At 42.6% G+C, this 18335-nt stretch overlaps 1 protein-coding gene across 4 annotated transcripts in view; it reads right to left on the reverse strand.

Moving 5' to 3' along the window:
- Positions 1 to 5871: 5871 nt before the first annotated feature.
- Positions 5872 to 18335, reverse strand: part of gga1 (golgi-associated, gamma adaptin ear containing, ARF binding protein 1) — a 119577-nt gene continuing 107113 nt past the window's right edge. For all 4 annotated transcript variants that reach the window (XM_043679760.1, XM_043679759.1, XM_043679761.1 and 1 more), the window contains 4 exons: positions 16432 to 16766; positions 13511 to 13680; positions 7572 to 7682; positions 5872 to 6284 (listed from right to left, as the gene is read on the reverse strand). In XM_043679760.1, the coding sequence (XP_043535695.1) occupies positions 6174 to 6284; positions 7572 to 7682; positions 13511 to 13680; positions 16432 to 16766 (727 nt within the window). In that variant the 3' untranslated portion in view covers positions 5872 to 6173. The remainder of the gene's footprint in view (positions 6285 to 7571; positions 7683 to 13510; positions 13681 to 16431; positions 16767 to 18335) is intronic.

The following is an 18335-nucleotide window of genomic DNA, read 5'->3' on the forward strand; positions in this document are numbered from 1 at the left end:
GAAAATGTAAAGTTCCTTCAGTTCTACAGGCTACAGTTGCACTACTCATCATACATTTGCAGAATCTGGGTTCAAGTCCAGTTCTGACAGATGGCATAGTCACTTCTGCTGTTTACTGTGAAAACTGTAAAAAGATTCCCTTGAAATCTGATAGAAAAATAAAAAAATAGACCTTGGATAATTTATTGAGAAAAAGATATACACAAAAGAAAAAAGATGCCTGGTGTACATCACAAGACTCTCACAATCCCAGGAAAACAAAACTTTAATTCCCATAAATAAATTTTTGCTCTAATGTACATAATTCCAAAAGACCATATAAATATATACACAAGTCAGTTCTACAGATCCCAAGCAGGGGAGACAAAGGGTATTTATTGGAACAAATAGATAAGCAGTGTTAGAATAAAGGAAACAACACCTGTGTGCTCAGACTAAACACATTTCCACTTTCTGAGGCAGATCAAACACAACCTGGGCAAGGATTCCAATTGGAACAGATGGACCACATTTCCCTGAAGGAATTAAGATTTCACTTGGCAATGTACCACACAGGTGATACACTCACTGCTGACACTTGTTATCGACTCTCTCAAAAGGCCTTACATGGCTCTATGCTTGGTGGGTCTTGTCAGCTGCTGTTTGAAGTGGTCAAACTACCTTTTAAGAAATTATTTCAGCTCGCACAAGCCCTAAAAGGTACTGGAGATTCAGTGAAAGCTGCATTAGCAAAGGGTGATACACCTGGGTAGTATCATTGTGCATGGGACAAAATAATAGCCAAAGCCAATTTCTGTTGACAGGCCATATTCATCTTGGTAATGGGTAATGAGATTGAAGATTTTCATTTTAAAAATTTTTACTTTCTGGTGGGGTCTGTAAAGTCACTGAATAGTGACATATTTTCCAGTCATCATGTCTGTTTCATTAATATTTCCTCATACATTATTTCAGCACACCCAAGCTGACTTGGGCCAGTTACATCGAACCACTGAAGAGTACACACATTTCAAATAGACAAAAACGAAGACCTTGCTGTAAAGAGGGTCCTTGAATCAAATTAACAATAGCAATAGAAGAAAAGTGAACATAGTCCAGGAGACATTTTATCAGCAACACTGCTGCTGCAGCCATTTTATACTGTGAAGGCTGATAACTTGTTAATGGTCTAGAAATTAGATTGTATCAAATGAATACCTAAGGATCCAAGATGGCAATCAAAATGCCTATGCTCACCTCATGTTAGAAATTTGCATGCACGCCACTTTGGATGGTTTGCTCTGGAGCAAGCCAGGGTGCATGACCCAAACAGACATTAGTCTCTTTGCATACACAAGTCAGGTGCCAAATTACAGTCATTTCATGGCCAGTTTCTTCAGGTGCATAACAGGGCTCCATTGGAGAGGCAAGAATTAACTCACTTTAATGATCTATTGGGGAGCTCCACATAAAATCACTGTACCATCATCCCCATCCAGGTCTCACCTGCTGTCGTCAAGCTCCTCCACAGCTGCATTAACTCACCAATAGCAAGTTAATGAGGACAAGTCAATTTCCCTTGGTCCTATTACCAAGCTCACCTGTTGCATGCAATTCAGATATGACCAATTTCTAGGCCTCAATAAAAAAAACTTGCCAGAAGCCAGTACCTTGGTGAAACTCACTACTATCAATGGTACACTATGTACTGAGAACAAACTGTCCAACCTCTCCCTCCCCACAGGTAGGCAGGCACCAAAGAAGATTGTCCTTTCAGAAATGGGAAGTTACAATGGCTTATAATTAGCTCTATGCAGCTCATGTTGGAGCTTACAGCTGTTTCTCCATTTCAGTCAGAAATCTGAAAATCAGTGGGATCTCTGAAGCTTACGCTCTTAGCGGAAGAAAAAGGGGGCAATCAAACACCGCTGCAGATTAATTCTCAAACACTTCTGAACAATTATCAGTTGTTCACAGATGGTGGGATCTTGCTGCGTATATTATTGTGTCTGCCTTTCAAAATAAAAATCTGACTATGAGAACGGAGGTCATCCTGAGGGGCTATGTAAATGCAAGCCTTTCTGGCTCAAAGTAACTTCCCTTAAAAAAAATTGCAGAGTTACCGCTGACGAGAAGTTGACAGAAGGAGGGATCCCTATCTTGCATGACTGAAGGGGCAAGCAGAATCCAATGTAAACCATGCCACTGGCAATGTTTGGAAAATCAAGTTCTATTTTGGGTGCAGCCTGTTGACTGATTCGCAGTCTATTTGCAAGGACCACCAACGCAGCTTAATGTGTGTACTAACCATACCCTGACAGTTGAGAACATCGGAGTGTTAGTGTTAGTGTTACAATTACACATGTGACTCTTGTGGCTGTGTAGCTTCTGGTTGTCACTAAATCTGCCCCACATTATAAACAGAGTAAGTGCAGTAATTTTAAGAATGGCTACAATTACACAAATGAAATAGTTCAATAAAAATACAACTGGGGAGATAAAACCAAATACGCTCCTGCCCCTTATGTTACAGAGGAGCACTTTCACCTTCACTCTCTCCTTCCTACTTATTTCTATTTTATCTCTTTGAAATTTCCATGAATCATACACTAAAACAGCAAGCTTGTACCACGTGCTATGTGAACCCCACTCCTAATCAATGCAATTTAGCGGTTCAGCTACTGAAGAGAAAATCACAAAACATATTTTATCACAACATGAAATTGGCTCATTGTCAGAAACACCTACATATATTAATTCCTGGGGAAACTAACTACCTGTACTACACAGTTTTGCGCAAAGTAAAACTGCTTGTCGTCGTATGGGAATGAAACTGGAACTTTACCTGCAGGAACAATGTAATCTTTTTCCAAAGTACCTTGCAACCCCCTTTGGGTCCGAACCTTGCAGACCTAAGCCATATCCTGTTTATCAACACAGTTTTAATTTCAGACGAGACCAGATTAAGATTTCCATCTTCCCCACTCTTTGGGTTAGCTACTTCTTTAGCCATTTCGATACCCTTTATCTTAAAAGTTCTTAATTTTTTTGTTCATTCCTTGACAGTTTTCAGCCAAAGCTTGTTCGGTGCTCTTTTTAAAGAAATACATACTACATATCGCCCCCTCTTTTTCAGATCTTATTAATTTGCTCATCAACCTCTCACTTTTCAGGTGTGCACACGGCTCTGGTATGTGGAAGCTTCACCTGCATTTTTCTCCTTTTTGATGCTGTCTGAACTGTTGCGTGCATCCAATATTTTCAGGTTTTATGCATCCGTAATATTTTGCTTTGCCCCTCTATCCCAGCTTTGTTTAAGAATCAAAGCCAAAAAGCTCCCTCTCCCCGCTGAAGAGATAATCTCAGGATTGTTGGACCATAGCGTGATAAGCTCTGAAGGCTGCACTGGACTTTAAAATCATTACTCATCGTCCTTTTGAACATTTATTCAATTAATGTGGAGAAAAAGTTCTGCAGTTCTCTCAAGTCTTAAACAGATTGGATGTAGTCCAATGTGACAGATTGTAGAAGGCATTGAGAAACAGCACAGTCCATAGACAGATTGATATAATTTCACTCAAATGATATCTTATGGAAAAACAAAAATATAACTAGTTTTGTGACAGCAATGCTGAAATTATGCTGGGGAGGGTGAAGTTAAAAGCCTTGTAACTTTATAGGATCATCATCTTAACTCCTGATCATTCAAAGTCACATTTGGTAACATTACAGCTAAAACATAATTCAATTGAAAAGAACTTGCATTTATGTAAAAAAAAACCTTCACAATTTCAGACTGTTGTAAAGTCCTTTTCAACTAATGGAATATCTTTCAACGTTAATGCAATAATGCAGGCAAGTGAGGCATTCAATTTGTGCACAAGGTCCCTATAAGCGTAAGGAGCCAAAAAAACAAGATAATGAGCCTTAGGTCACGTTGGTGGAGGGTTTAAAAACATTATTAAAAGACAAAGCACTGACAAATTTGAATCAAACAATTAAATGAGTTGTAATTAAAAGTTAATGTAAATCTGTACATATGTTAAATTTACAACCTATCACATTAAATAAATATATCCCCAAAAAAGCTTCATGACAGTCACTGGACAAACGAAAACACTAGAGTACGGAATTCACCAGCCTCCATCTTCATGGAAAGACACAGATTAGAATTAGAATTAAAAGCCCTTACCATCATAATCATCTACTGGATTGTTTCAAAACCTTACTGGTTGACAATATTTATTGTCATTAGAACATTCTACTAGGTCATTCAGCAATTGACTGCAATTAATGTCACTACTACCAAATTTTTAAAAGGTTTTTCAGCATGATATAGAATCACTTACTGAGCAGAAGCTACTAATGTTTTAAAGTTTCTGCCTCCTGCTGCCCCATCTGTCACCAGGTTACACTCCCCTTTCCACTACCAGCTCCAGCTTCACTAGAATTTTGGGAGGAAATAGAAAGCAACTCACTTCTATTTTTGCATTTTATGGTTCTATATAGAAATGACAAATTACACAACATAGCTTCTGAAATGCTCAGATTAATGGTTTACCCTGCAACAGAATTTAAATATTTGTGCAGAGACACAACCATGGTAACTATATGGTACATCTTCTGATAAGCCAAAACAGGGCTTTCAGTTTTATAGTCACTACACAATCAAACCTATTTCATTGTGTAAAGGGGCCGCATGAGTATTTCCAATAATTGTAAACTGAAAGGACTCAATAACTGCAAAATTCAACCAGCGACCAGCAGTCTAAAGTAGTTGTCGTCCCCTGGATTACATCATCATCTGAGCTGCTTTTACGCCGGATGTATTGAAGGCCTAAGAATCATGCCAGCAGAATATTTGCACTGTATGCCTTGAAAGATAAATGCAGCTACATAGTTTCAAAAAGGCAGCAGGGATGGGCTGTGGGCAATAGCTTCTCCCAATGTGTGCGCATTTTGCAGTCAGTATCATCAGTTTTGCCTGAATGTTCCTCCTGCACTTAATACCAATGCCTGTTTGGGTCATCCAGAAGGCACAGAGAACCAACCGTGTGCGCTTAGTGGCCAGACAGGAAGTGAATTACCTGTTTACAATTGAGGGGCTGGGTCATTTGAACATGGGATGATGGAAAACCCCATCAAATATCCCCTGTCCTCATTCAGTACAAAGGAGAATCTACAGTGCCACAATGAACTTGCTGAACTTGTCCAGGGGGTGAGATCAAAATTCACAATAGATTGCTGGTTGGATCTATAATGATACCAATGTTCCCCTGGAGAGTGTAAGAGATTCTCTGCTACCATATCTGAACTTCTTAGGTTGTAAGCTGAGTGTGGCATGCTGATGCACTCCAAACTGTGCAAATCAAACAATCCAACCACTGCCCCAAGTCACAATTATGATACTGTATTTGAGGAAGACAAAAAAAATCTCACAATCTAAAGTTAAATTTCTAAAAATATTTGCCTTTAATAAAAAGGGCTGATTTTTGCTGGATGATTCGTTATCCCACATCCTACACTCCCTACTCCATTTCAGAGTCCAAATGGTCAATCTTCATAAATGAGTCAGAGGAGTATTTGACAACCAAGAGTATTGCAGTCAAGCCCAATGACCCAGAGAGGCACTTCTGAGGACGGCCCACTTGATAAAACTTTGAATTGGAATTGCTGTCTGATTTCAGTCTTGCTAGCACAGAGTCAATGCAGTGGTGTTGCTCTAACTGATAGTGGCTGATTTAGCACAGAGCAGGAATCAAATATTCTGGTCCTCACGTATTAGGTCCATACTAGCCTCATCAACTGGGAAATCTACACGGATTCAATTTGGGAATAAGAGTAAAATATGTACTTCAGAAAAAGGAGACTTTGAAGCCAGGCAGAACAACAAATTTTTGAACAATTTTATCACACACTGACATCAGGTGTAACACCACCATACAAAGAGAGGGGACTATTTTGACATTGCCAGCTAACAGGAGGGAATAACAGCATCCTGCCCATTAGCAGGACAGAGGTCTCGTTCCAGATAAGTATGGTGTACTATTAGATCTGCCTTAGAAATCAGAAATCAACTGAATCAGGATTCAGTTTTAGTTATCATTGCCCGTTGTTCACCTTATCAGCAAACTGTTGGTGGTCACCCAACAACAGAGCAGTAGTATTGTATAGTGTCCTTGTTTATGACCCAGTTAGAGCTTTCCCCACGACTCTGGAGGTGGGAATTGGTCTACGTCTCCCATCTCATTGAAGGTTTGCTCGCCCAACGTAAATGTGAGCTTGTATCGTAACCGGACTTTCTCCTGTAAAGAGTGATACTGCATTTTAGTCTTTTGTTCATAAACATCCAAACAAGAACATTTTCCAAAAGAAACAAACTACCTCTTAACAACAGAGGTGCAATATCATCAGCCCTATTAAAAAGAAATCAAACTATCTGGTTCTCACTTGAGTGGAGTATTGAACATCTTGAGTTCTGAAGAGTCTGTGCTTGGGTTCCTGTGTTTTCCAGGTGTAGGTCTTACCTTTGTTTCTAAGCCATGACAAGGACCAGGAACATCAACACAGTCGGATTGAAAGTTTCCAGAGAGGAGGACCTCACATTTTTTCATTTGCCTTGTTCACTGACCGAGTCATCTGAACAGTTGACCTCTTTGCCTTCTTGGGAATTACACAGGATTTGCACTATGCAACAGGCCATTCAACCTAACTTGTTTGTGTTAGTGTTTAAGATCTATAGGAACTTATCTACACGTCCAATTCATTACCTTTTCTCGTATCTATTCATCTAGCCAGCCTTGAAGAATATCTATTCTAATAATCCCAACAACAGCAAGTTCTGCATTCCAACCATTCTCTAGATAAAGAAGTTGCACCTCAATTCCCTCTTGGAATTATCTGTAATGATTTGCCCCAGGGCAGGTCCTCTGCTCATTTCTCCACACGTTTTGGCCTCAAGCTTTCCTCCATGGGTTCTGTCGAGAGAACCCATTTTCAACTTCAAAAGGCACCAGTACTCTCGGCAGAAATGCACTAGGAACTTTCCCATTGCCTTCCTCAGGAGTCCCTCTAGGAATCATGCCCTCTACCAAAGGGTCCTCCGTCTATGAGTAAGAATTGCCCCTAAACATTCTAATCCTTCTGCTATCACAAAAAACTCTGGTGGCTTTGCCATAGGGTATGGTTCATAATCTTCAGCATGGAACATGTACCTCGGCTTAGAGACACTCTCTCAACCAGGCAGGAATGATCATCCTAAGGTTTCAAATGGCTTTTTCTGAGAATTTATTCATAACTATCTTATATTAAACAACCCCTAATATTGAACTCCTTCCACAAGGTAGCAGAAAATACTTTCTTGAACTGAGCAAGAGGGATGATGTACATACACGTCAAGACTGATTATACAATGCAGTGCTATACAATAATAGTGAACATTTTTGTTACCATTTTAACAAAGAAAAATTCTGCAGACTGCTTATGATCAGCGATGAGACAGGGTTAGAGGGGATAAGTTATTGCTCTGCCAAAATCACTTGCCTCAGTTATTAGTGTGTTAACATGTGCACAATAATTAAAAGCACACTCACCTTCTGTGGGTTTGCTAGCAGTAAGACCTGTGTAATTGCAGAAGGCTGAAGTATTGGATTAAATGCTGGTAGCTCGGTGCCAGAGGGAGGCTGCAGCTTGACCTTCATGACCTGCAAAACAATGCAATTAAAAAGTTTCACAAGGAGTTGGTCAGCTAGAGAGTGGGTGAGAGAGCTGATGCGAACAGGTGAGACAGCAAAGAAGAGGGGGCACAAATGGGAAAAAGAGAAAAACAATTTCCTCTGGTAGGAGAGCCCAGTGGAACGGGATGTAACACAAACTGAAGCCAGACTGTTTAGGGATGATGTAACAAAATATATTTATTCACAGAAAGGGCAGTGGCATTTTCAAACATCCTCCTTCAAACTGAGACCGGGGAGTCAATTAAATGTTCAAAACCAGACTGACAGATTTTTGTCATCAAAACCCCATTGTCTTTAAACCAATACAAGTCAGAGGTCAGCTGTAATTTCACTAAATGCAGCATAAGCTCAAAGGGACTCAATGGTGTACTCCCTGTTCCTATGAACAACATCTTGTAAAGCAACCTAACACTTTTTAAGGCTTTACACATCTCCTGCTCTCCAAACTAGTCAGTGAGTGACACTAATCTTAAAAACCCTTCGGACTTTGGAAGGAGCAAAATCAAAGAGAAGGAGAAAGCTTGCGCTCTGCTGCCACAAGACAACTGATTTCAGGATCTTTGAAGGCAATCTTTAGGCTGTAGATGACTGCAAGGCCTTGACTGGAGGTTTCTGGAAACTAATGACATTAAGAGTTAGGGACGCAATGCATTGAGGAGATAATCAGTCACGATTCATAATGTGGGACAGGCTCAATGGGCTGAATGGCCTTGCTCTTGCTTCGATGTTCTTCTCAGCAAGAAATATGGAGACATCAAGCACCAAAGATGGGAAATAGCTCACCAGACCAAAAAAGCGAAGAAATTCATATATCTCATTCAATTAAAATCATGTCAATCATTGTGGCCTCAATATCTACCGGCTTTACATATTTCTTGATTTTAAATAAATGCTTTGCACTTTCACAAAGTTTCCAGATTAGTAATAGCGATGGTTGAAGACTTTTTTTTTTAAACAAGTAATGATAATTCTATTCTGACTAATTATTTCTAAAAGTTCCCCACCACAGCAGTTAAACATGACTGTTCTGTACTTATTTGGCTTACTTTTGAACAAGGGCTTAACACCTGCAGTAGTCCAGTCCTCTATCAGCTCTCCTGGGGCTACTGAAGACAAAGAATACGGTCAACGCCCCTGCAATTTTTACTCTCACTTCCTTCAATGCATCTCGTCTTGGTGCCTTGTCAACACTAAACACCTACAGTCTACCCAACACTTCCTCCTTATCAATTCTGAACCTTTCTAGTGATTGAGATTCCTCCTCTCTCACCATGGCCTAGATAACATCTAGTTCCTTTGTAAAGACAGATGCAAAAATATTAATGATTCTTATTAAACACTTCAGCAATGCCTCTTGCCCTTGTGTGTAAATGCCCATTTTGGTATTTAATTGGTCTTCCTGCTCTTTTTACCAAATGAGTGATGTGCCGATTGAAAAGTTTAGGATTCCTCTTTATGTTGGCTACCAGTCTTTTCTCATAATCTCTCTTAGATTCTAGAATATGCTTTTTCCCCTCCCCTCTGAAACTTCTAAATTCCTCTCTGTTCTCAAATGAACCTTTCTGGTATGTTATAAGCATATATTTTTCCTCTATTTTAATTTCTATCAGCTTTCTCAACTAGGGAGCTCTGAAACTGTTTATTCTCCCTTTCGAGAGAATATGCCTGGATTGTAATTGAACCAGCTCCTCTTTGAAGGTAGAATTGAGAGTGTGGTGCTGGAAAAACAAAGGAGGTCAGGCAGCATCCAAGGAGCAGGAGAATTGACATTTTGGGCAAAAGCACTTCATCAGGAATGAGGCTGTGAGACGAGAGGGTGGTGAGATAAATTGGAGGGGGGTTGGGCTTGGGTGGGGGGGGGGGGCGGAGGTAGCTGAGAGTGTGATAGGTAGATGGAGGTGGGGGTAATGGTGATAGGTCGAGGTGGGAAAGAAAATGGGCAGGGAGGACAGGTCATGAGGGCGCTGCCGAGTTGGAAGGTTGGAACAGGGAGTGGGGGGGAGAAATTAGGAAACTGGTGAAATCCACATTGATGCAGCTCCTCAGATGCTGCCTGACCTGCTGTGCATTTCCAGCACCACACTCTTGACTCTAATCTCCAGCATCTGCAGTCTTCACTTTCACCTCTTTAAAGGGAGTCTATTGTTCTGCTCCAGATTTTCCCATCAACCTCATTCCATGCTGTACAGTTCTGTCCTTGTCCTATTCAAGTCAGCTCTCTCCCAGTTAATTATTCTTACACTGGATTACCTATTATTCTTTTTTATCATCCCACATGTTGTTATTATACAGTGACTGCTATCTCCTGAACATTCCTCGACTGATATCTGAGGTACTTGCCCCACGTCATTTCCAAGAACCACATCTAATAGCTCGTCCTTTCTTGTGGGCTTGACACAATGTAGAAGATTTTCCTGAACACAATCTGGAACATTTAACACTTTTCCCTTTCTGCCCCAGTCTGCACTCAGAGAGGTATGTTCACTCCACTCTGTAATTTCCCTGCACATCTTCCCCTAAGTTGCTCCCATTGGTCGTCTATAAACTACACCAAGCACTGGAGGTAGTTAACAGAAGGTTCCCTGGGATGATTCCCAGTATGGAGAGATTGTCTTGGGAGCAAAGGTGGACAGCTTGCGACTGTACTCACAGGAGTCTAGAAGAGTGAACGGTGATCTCATTGAAATATATAGGATGCTTACATATGAGAAGACATTTCCCCACATGAAAGAGTCTAGGACCAGAGGGCGTAGTCTCAGAATTAAGGGGCATCAAAACAGGGATTTACACAAGGGCTAGAGACATTTAAGTGTTTAATAATAATAATTAATATTTTTGCATCTGTCTTTACAAAAGAACAAGATGAAGAGGAGTTTCTTCTCTCAGAGGATCGAGTTGTCTTTGGAACTTCTTGCCGCAGAGAACTGTAGGGGTAGAGACCTTGTTTATACTTAAGGCCGAGATAGATTTATTCTTGATCAGCAGGAGAATCAAGGGCTATGGGGAAATGCAGCACAGTGGATGCGAGGAAAGCTGGATCAGTCACAATCCTATTGAATGGTGAAGCAGGCTTGAGGGGCCGAATGGCCTAGTCCTTTTCCAATTTCTTATGGGCTTAAACAATGCAATTGCAACCTTTTTGATCATTAGCTCTTGCCAAATTGATTCTTTGAACCCTCAGGTACCTTCCTTCTCCAGCACGGCAATACTTTCCTTAACCAATTCCTCCATTCCTCCTCCTTTCCAATATGCACCCAGAAATATACAGCAACTAGCCCTGCCCTTCCTTGAGCCAGGTCTCTTATTCACCATAATATCATATATTCCCATATGGCAACCTTTGCCTGTAACTACCGAATCTGGTTTATTGGAGTCCATGCATTCACAGTAACCCGGATTTAGATTTCATACTTCTTACCTTACTCCAACTTCCCATAATGATATTCCATTCACAAACAAATGCTATCTGCTTCTCAAACTATTTTGTACACTCCAGCATTTGGCCCCAATATTCCCTCTTGGTTCACACCCCTGATGCGCTAAAGTTCTCCCAAGAGCAATATCTGACAGTTAATAAAGATACATGCCTAAATTCTTGATATACAGTAAGTGCTGTTCATCGATGGTGAAAGCATCAGATTAGACACATCGGATAAATGGAAGGTTGAGGATGAAATACAAGCAGCAGTGTAATCAAGGGTAATGATTGCAAACAAAGATCTCTGGTGAAGTGGGTAGTGTCTCTGACTTTGAACCAGAAGCACTTGGTTGAAACTCTCCACAGATTTGACAATCATGAGAGGTTCATTAACAGTGTGGCCAAACAAGTTGATCATTAGTTTGTAAATCCTTCTAATGCACTTGCAGTGAGAGTGATAAGGAGAGTCTCCTGGTCAGCCCTACTTAATATGGAGCTGTGATTCTCACTCTCTAGCCTCTGGATTGAAGCCAATTACCCATTCTGGGGAACGATAAAAGAGGTGGCATGCTGGCTCTGTGGTTAGCACTGCTGCCTCTCAATTCCAGGGACCTGGGTTCGATTCCAGCCTTGGGGGAGTGTCTGTGTGGAGTTTGCACATTCTCCCCATCTGTGGGTTTCCTCTGGGTGCTCCGGTTTCCTTCCACAATCCAAAGATGTGCAGGTCAGGTGATTTGGCCATGCTAAATTGCCTATAGTTTCAAGGATGTGTAGGTTAGGTGCATTAGTCAGGGGTAAATGTAGGGTAGGGGAATGGGTCTGGGTGGGTTACTCTTTGGAGGGTTGGTGTGGACTTATTGGGCCAAAGGGCTCGTTTCCACACTGTCAGGATTCTATAAAATCACCTACCAAAACAGACTGTATGTGTAGTCCGCTTCCTGCATCTCTAATTCAATAAGGAATTAACTAAACAAGTTTATTAATGGCAAATGGAGCCAGAAATCATCAAACAGAAACCTCGTGCTTTTTTTTAAAAAGAACATGCAGCCGTTTCAATGAAAGCACTGAATTAAAGGCTGCGTTTTACACAGGCCCACCGCTGCTGGCCTTGAAAGTCATGATTTATATTTTTCCCTGCTGTCATATCTTCCAGCCTGCTGAGGCAGAATGCTCTGCTTCCAGCAGCTGATAGACAAAGGGCCACCTAAAGGTCTCAATTTATTCGAGGACATGTAGGGTGCTCAGTAGCTAAGCTGCGGATGGTATATTACCAATGGAAGCTGCAAATTGAAAAGCAATCCCATTCTCTGGGTTGGGGAAAAGATTCTGATCAAAGAGCTGAATGATTTTAGGGCGATACACTGACACAAAGGTAATGTCACTCGAGTATTAGTAGTGAGATCCATGCTAATACTCTGGGAACAACCTGCAAATGCTGCAAATCTGAAAAACAGAAACTCAGCAGGTCTGGCAGCATTTGTGGAGAAAGAAAGAGTTGATGTTTTAAGTCTGATAAGACTCCCCAAAGAGTCACATTTGGTTCAAAACATCAATGATATTTCCATCCCCACAGATGCTGCCAGACCTGCTGAGTTTCTCCATTCTATCTTGTTTTTGATGTCCTGGGAATACTGGTTCAAATCCTACCACAGCAGCAGGTGGAATTTCAATTCACCCAACAAATCTAGAATTCCTCTTGGAAATGAGGACCACAAAACCATTGTTGATTGTCATAATAACGCATCTGGTTCATTAGTGCCCTTTAAGGAAGGAAATCTGCCATGCTTGACAGATCCAGCCCATGTGAGATTCTAGACCCATGGTATTTGATTCCAAATTGCCCTCTGAAATCGCCAAGCAAGCCGTTCAGCTCAAGGGCAATTAAGGATGGACAACAAATGCTGACCTTGCCAGCAACACTCACATCCTATGAAAGAATAATAAAAAGTGGAAGTGAGCTGCATATCAGAGATATCCCAGATTCAGTCCCAAGCCTATGCTGCCAATTAAAGTGGCAGAAACAGCACTACAGCCAAGTCTTAGAATACATGGCCTGAACAGCAGATGAATATATCAGAAGACATCATACTTCTGATCACTATTTACAGAACCCCAATGGAAAATGCAGACTGTGTAAATATAACTTATGATGGCCAGTAGACCATCACAACAGAGTAGTTAACTCCAAGACGTGGGATAAGACACAAGGTACTTGGCAAAGTATTAAGGAATTAATTCAATGGAATGCAAGTCAGAGTTAGTCCATTCAGGAGAAGGGTAACAACATTTAAAAATAATCCAATCTTGCAAAATGACAACTTGCACAAAGACTGTGGAAAAAAGTTAATATAAAGAAGGACCCTGGGGTCCGTTATACCTTAGGAACAGCAGCTTGGAATCTTATATTTTTCACTGGTTGTGGTGCCGTACTGATCATGGAAGTGACAACAACCAAAACATCTGGCTGCCCTGGTGGAGGATCCTTCGCAAAATGAAACAGAACTCGAAAACTATTCTTATCATATACAGTAACTGGCAAGATGCTACCTGTGTGGCAGAGATGGAGAAGAAAGTCAAGTGAAATGTATTGATCATAAAATGCTGCAACAGTAGTTTCTCACACCTGCCATTTCCCATACAGTGAGCATCTCTAACGCCATGCACTTACCATTCATCCACCACTGTCCTCTAACCTTTTGCCAAACACCTCAACCAATGTTGGTCAGGCATCTGCTCTCTCCCTTCATCTTGAACCATCATCTGTTCCACATCACATAACAAGATGTGCAAGAGACGTGTAAATAAGGGAGAGACTGAAAGTTACTGCGTGTGTCTGTCTGCCTGTATGGATGCTAGATGAGGTTGGGATTGGGCTCAGTGAGATATAAAAGCCTAATGCTCACAGTCAGAAGCAGACTAGCTGGCTAGGAAATCTGCTATCATCTATGAGACCAAACAGGAGACAGTGAGGTCTGCAGATGCTGGAGTTTAGCGTGTGTTGCTGGAAAAGTCCCCCCAACAACCCACCCTCCCCTGCCACCGTAGGAATTGCAGAACCTGCACCCACACCTTCCCCCCTCACCTCTGTCCACAGCCCCAAAAGGAGCGTTCCACATCCAAAGTTTGACCTGCACTTCCACACGTCATTTATTGTATCCCAATGCGGTCTCCTCTACATTGGGGAGACTTGACACCTTCTCGCAGAGTGCTTTACAGAACATCTTCGGGACACCAGCGCCAATCAACCCTATCACCCCGTGGCCGAACATTTCAACCCAGCCACCCACTCTGTTGAGAACATGCAGGTCCTGGGCCTCCTCCATCACCACTCCCTCATCACCCGACGCCTGGAGAAAGAACGCCTCATCTTCCGCCTCGGGACCCTCTAACCCCGCCCTCATGACCTGTCCCAGCTGTCAATCTTCCTTCCCACCCATCCACTCCACCCTCCTCTCTGACCTATCACCTTCACCCCCACCTCCATCCACCTATTGTACTCTCAGCTAACTTTCCCCCAGCCCCACCCCCTCCCATTTATCTCTCCACCCCCAAGACTCCCAGCCTCATTCCTGATGAAGGGCTCCGGCCTGAAACATCGATTTTCCTGCTCCTTGGATGCTGCCTAACCTGCTATGCTTTTCCAGCAAAACACACACACATATGGGACTAAACACCTGAATGACGTCTGTAAGACAGGAGCAAATTACTCCCCCACCATTACACATGCACCAAACAAAAAAAAGTCTTCAAAGCTTTTCACTTTTGTAGTACTTAGTACAAAACGCAGTTCTGCCAGCTCATGAAATTACATAAAACATAGGACAGTACAGCCCCTTGATGTTGTACCGGCCGGTTATCCTACTCTAAAGATCACAGTAAACTACATACCCTTCACGTGTCTATCCAGGTGTCTCTTACATGTCCCTAATGTATCTGACTCTACTACCACTGCTGGCAGTGCATTCTACGCACCCACCACTCTCTACGCAAAGAACCTACCTCTGACATCGCTCCTAAACCTTCCTCCAACTACCTTAAATTTATGACCCCTCGTGATAGACATTTCCGCCAAGGGAAAAAAAAAAGGTTTCTGGCTATCCACTCTATCTGTGCCTCTCAACATCTTGTACACCTCTATCAAGTCACTTCTTATCTTCTTCACTCCAATGAGAAAAGGTCTAGCACCCTCAACCTTTCTTCATAAGACATGCCGTTCAGTCCAAGCAGCATCTTAGTAAATATCCTCTGCATCTCTCTAAAGCTTCCAGATCTTTCCTATAATGAGGGGACCAGAACTGAACACAATATTCTAAGTGTGGTCCAACCTTGCAGCTCTTAAACTCAATCCCCCTGCTAATGAAAGCCAACACACCATACATTTTCTTAACAACCTTATCACCTTGGGTAAAAAATCTAGGAGAAAGTGAGGACTGCAGATGCTGGAGATCAGAGCTGAAAATGTGTTGCTGGAAAAGCGCAGCAGGTCAGGCAGCATCCAAGGAGCAGGAGAATCGACATTTCGGGCATGAGCCCTTCTTCAGGGCTCCATCTGCCACTTATCTCCGCGGTTCTGCATCCTCAATGTCCTGTTACAAGCTACAACAGCCCTCCACACTATCCTCAACTCCACTAACCTTCAGGTCATCAGCAAACCTACTAACTCACCCATCCACTTCCTCATCCAAGCCATTTATAAAGATCACAAACAGCAGAGGTCCCAGAACTGATCCCTCCGTAACACCACTGATCACTGAGCTCCAGGCTGAATATTTCCCATCTACTACCACTCTCTGCCTTCAATGGGCCAGTCAATTCTGTATCCAGACAGCCAGATTTCCCTGGATCCCAAGCCTCACTTTCTGAATGAGCCTACAATAGGGAACCTTATCAAATGACTTGCTAAAGTGTCTTTGCAAAGTGAAAGCTCCCAAAGTCATTTCATAATCATGGAATAATACAACACAGGAGATTTCCAGGCACTAGCTCTTCGAAAGAGCTATCTAATAGATGTACTTCTCCTGTCCTATTGCTCCAATCAATGTTCCATTACAAGCATATCCTGCAAGTTATTGTTGAATTGGTTTCCACCATCCTTTTCGATCGTCCATTCCAGATTGCAACTTGATCATAAAAACAGTTCACGCCCTCCCTTAACCAACCACTTTAAACCAGGGCCATCTGCCTAAGGACCCTCCCACCAATAGAAACAGTTTAATCAGAACTCCCTTTAACACAGTCTGCCACAAAAAGGAGAACAACTGCAGCCTCTGCTCTAAAGAACAAGGTGAAAATACTCACTTGGTTTAATTGATTCTAGAGGTACTAAAACATTAGTGAGGGAAATTTCCTGCTGAGGCATAAGTGAGGTTTTGAGGCCTCCTTGTGCATCGTGCTGCATCCCAGGCTGCTCTATACATGGTGCAGCTGAAGCTGTGGCTAAGTTAGAGCTGCCTGTAAATGCTGCAGGCTGATCAGATTGAAGGGCAAGGCCTGCGGAAAGAGCTGTGCTTATAACTGGCGAGACGCTCTTGCTTGAAGCAGGATAAAGTGGCGATGTGCCCAAGGCAACTGCAGTGCTAGTGTTCGATTTATTTTGGAGATCTCGAAGAGTTTGTCTTTGCTGTGGAGCTGACCTATTGGTAAAGCAAATTACAATTGTAAGAAAATGTTATTGATGGATACTGCGGCATTTTTGCCCACCCCAGGTCAAAAAAGGTGTTTTATAATCATTTAACTTTAAGGAACAAGGAAAATGAAAGTTAAAAATTTCCATCTTGCACTCAAAAAGAAACCAAAATATAATCCCCGTTGGATTTGCAATGAATTTCATGCTCTAGAAACTACATATATTCATACCGAGGACTCTACTTTGCAAGGGTAAAAGGAGTTTGTACAGATGTTCTACTTTTTTCATTAACAAGGGTTGGCACGGTGGTTAGCACTGCTGCCTCACAGCACCAGGGTCCCAGGTTCAATTCCAGCCTCGGGCAACTGTTTGTGTGGAGTTTGGAAAATTCTCCCTGTGTCTGTGTGGGTTTCCTCCAGTTGCACCGGTTTCCTCCCACAGTCTAAAGATGTGCAGGTCAGGTGAATTGGCCATGCCAAATTGCCCATAGTGTTTGGTGCATTAGGAAATCGGTCTGGGTGGATAACTCTTCAGAGGGTTAGTGTGGACAGGTTGGGCTGAAGGGTCTGTTTCCACACTGTAGATAATCTAATCTAATCTTAAAAAAAGGGTCACGGAGACACCAACTCAAAGACACCTCCTCCTACTGCCCCCTCAACCATGACTCCATCCCCCATCAGAGCTGAAAATGTGTTGCTGGAAAAGTGCAGCAGGTCAGGCAGCATCCAAGGAGCAGGAGAATGGACGGTTTGGGCATGAGCCCTTCTTCAGGAATCATCCCTGACCTGACCTGCTGCACTTTTCCAGCGACACATTTTCAGCTCTATTTCCAGCATCTGCAGTCCTCACTTTCTCCATCCCCCATCACCAAACCATCATCTCCCAGACCATACAGAACCTCATTCACCTCAGGAGATCTCCCACCCACAGCTTACAATCTCGTAGTCCCGGAACCCCGCACAGTCCGATTCTATCTCCTTCCCAAGATCCACAAGCCTGACCAGCCCGGCCTACCCATTGTCTCAGCATGCTCCTGCCCCACCGAACTCATTTCCACCTACCTCAATACTGTCCTATCCCGCTAGTCCAGGAACTCCCCACATACATTCGAGACGCCAACCACATCCTCCACCTCCTCCAAGACTTCTGTTTCCCCGGCCACCAACGCTTCATCTTCACTATGGACATTCAGTCCCTCTACACCTCCATCCGCAATGACCAGGGCCTCCAAGCCCTCCATTTCTTCCTCTCCCAACGTCCCCAACAGTACCCTTCCACTGACACACTCATTTATTTGGCTGAACTGGTCCTCACCCTTAACAATTTCTCCTTCGAATCCTCCCACTTCCTCCAGACCAAAGGGGTAGCCATGGGCACCAGTATGACAATAGACAATAGGTGCAGGAGAAGGCCATTCAGCCCTTCGAGCCTGCACCGCCATTCAATATAATCATGGCTGATCATTCCTAATCAGTATCCTGTTCCTGCCTTATCTCCTAACCCTTGATTCCACTATCTTTGAGAGCTCTATCCAACTCCTTCCTAAATGAATCCAGAGAGTGGGCCTCCACTGCCC

The sequence above is a fragment of the Chiloscyllium plagiosum genome, chromosome 39 (assembly GCF_004010195.1).
Source record: "Chiloscyllium plagiosum isolate BGI_BamShark_2017 chromosome 39, ASM401019v2, whole genome shotgun sequence".
In the NCBI taxonomy this organism is placed as follows: Eukaryota; Metazoa; Chordata; class Chondrichthyes; order Orectolobiformes; family Hemiscylliidae; genus Chiloscyllium; species Chiloscyllium plagiosum.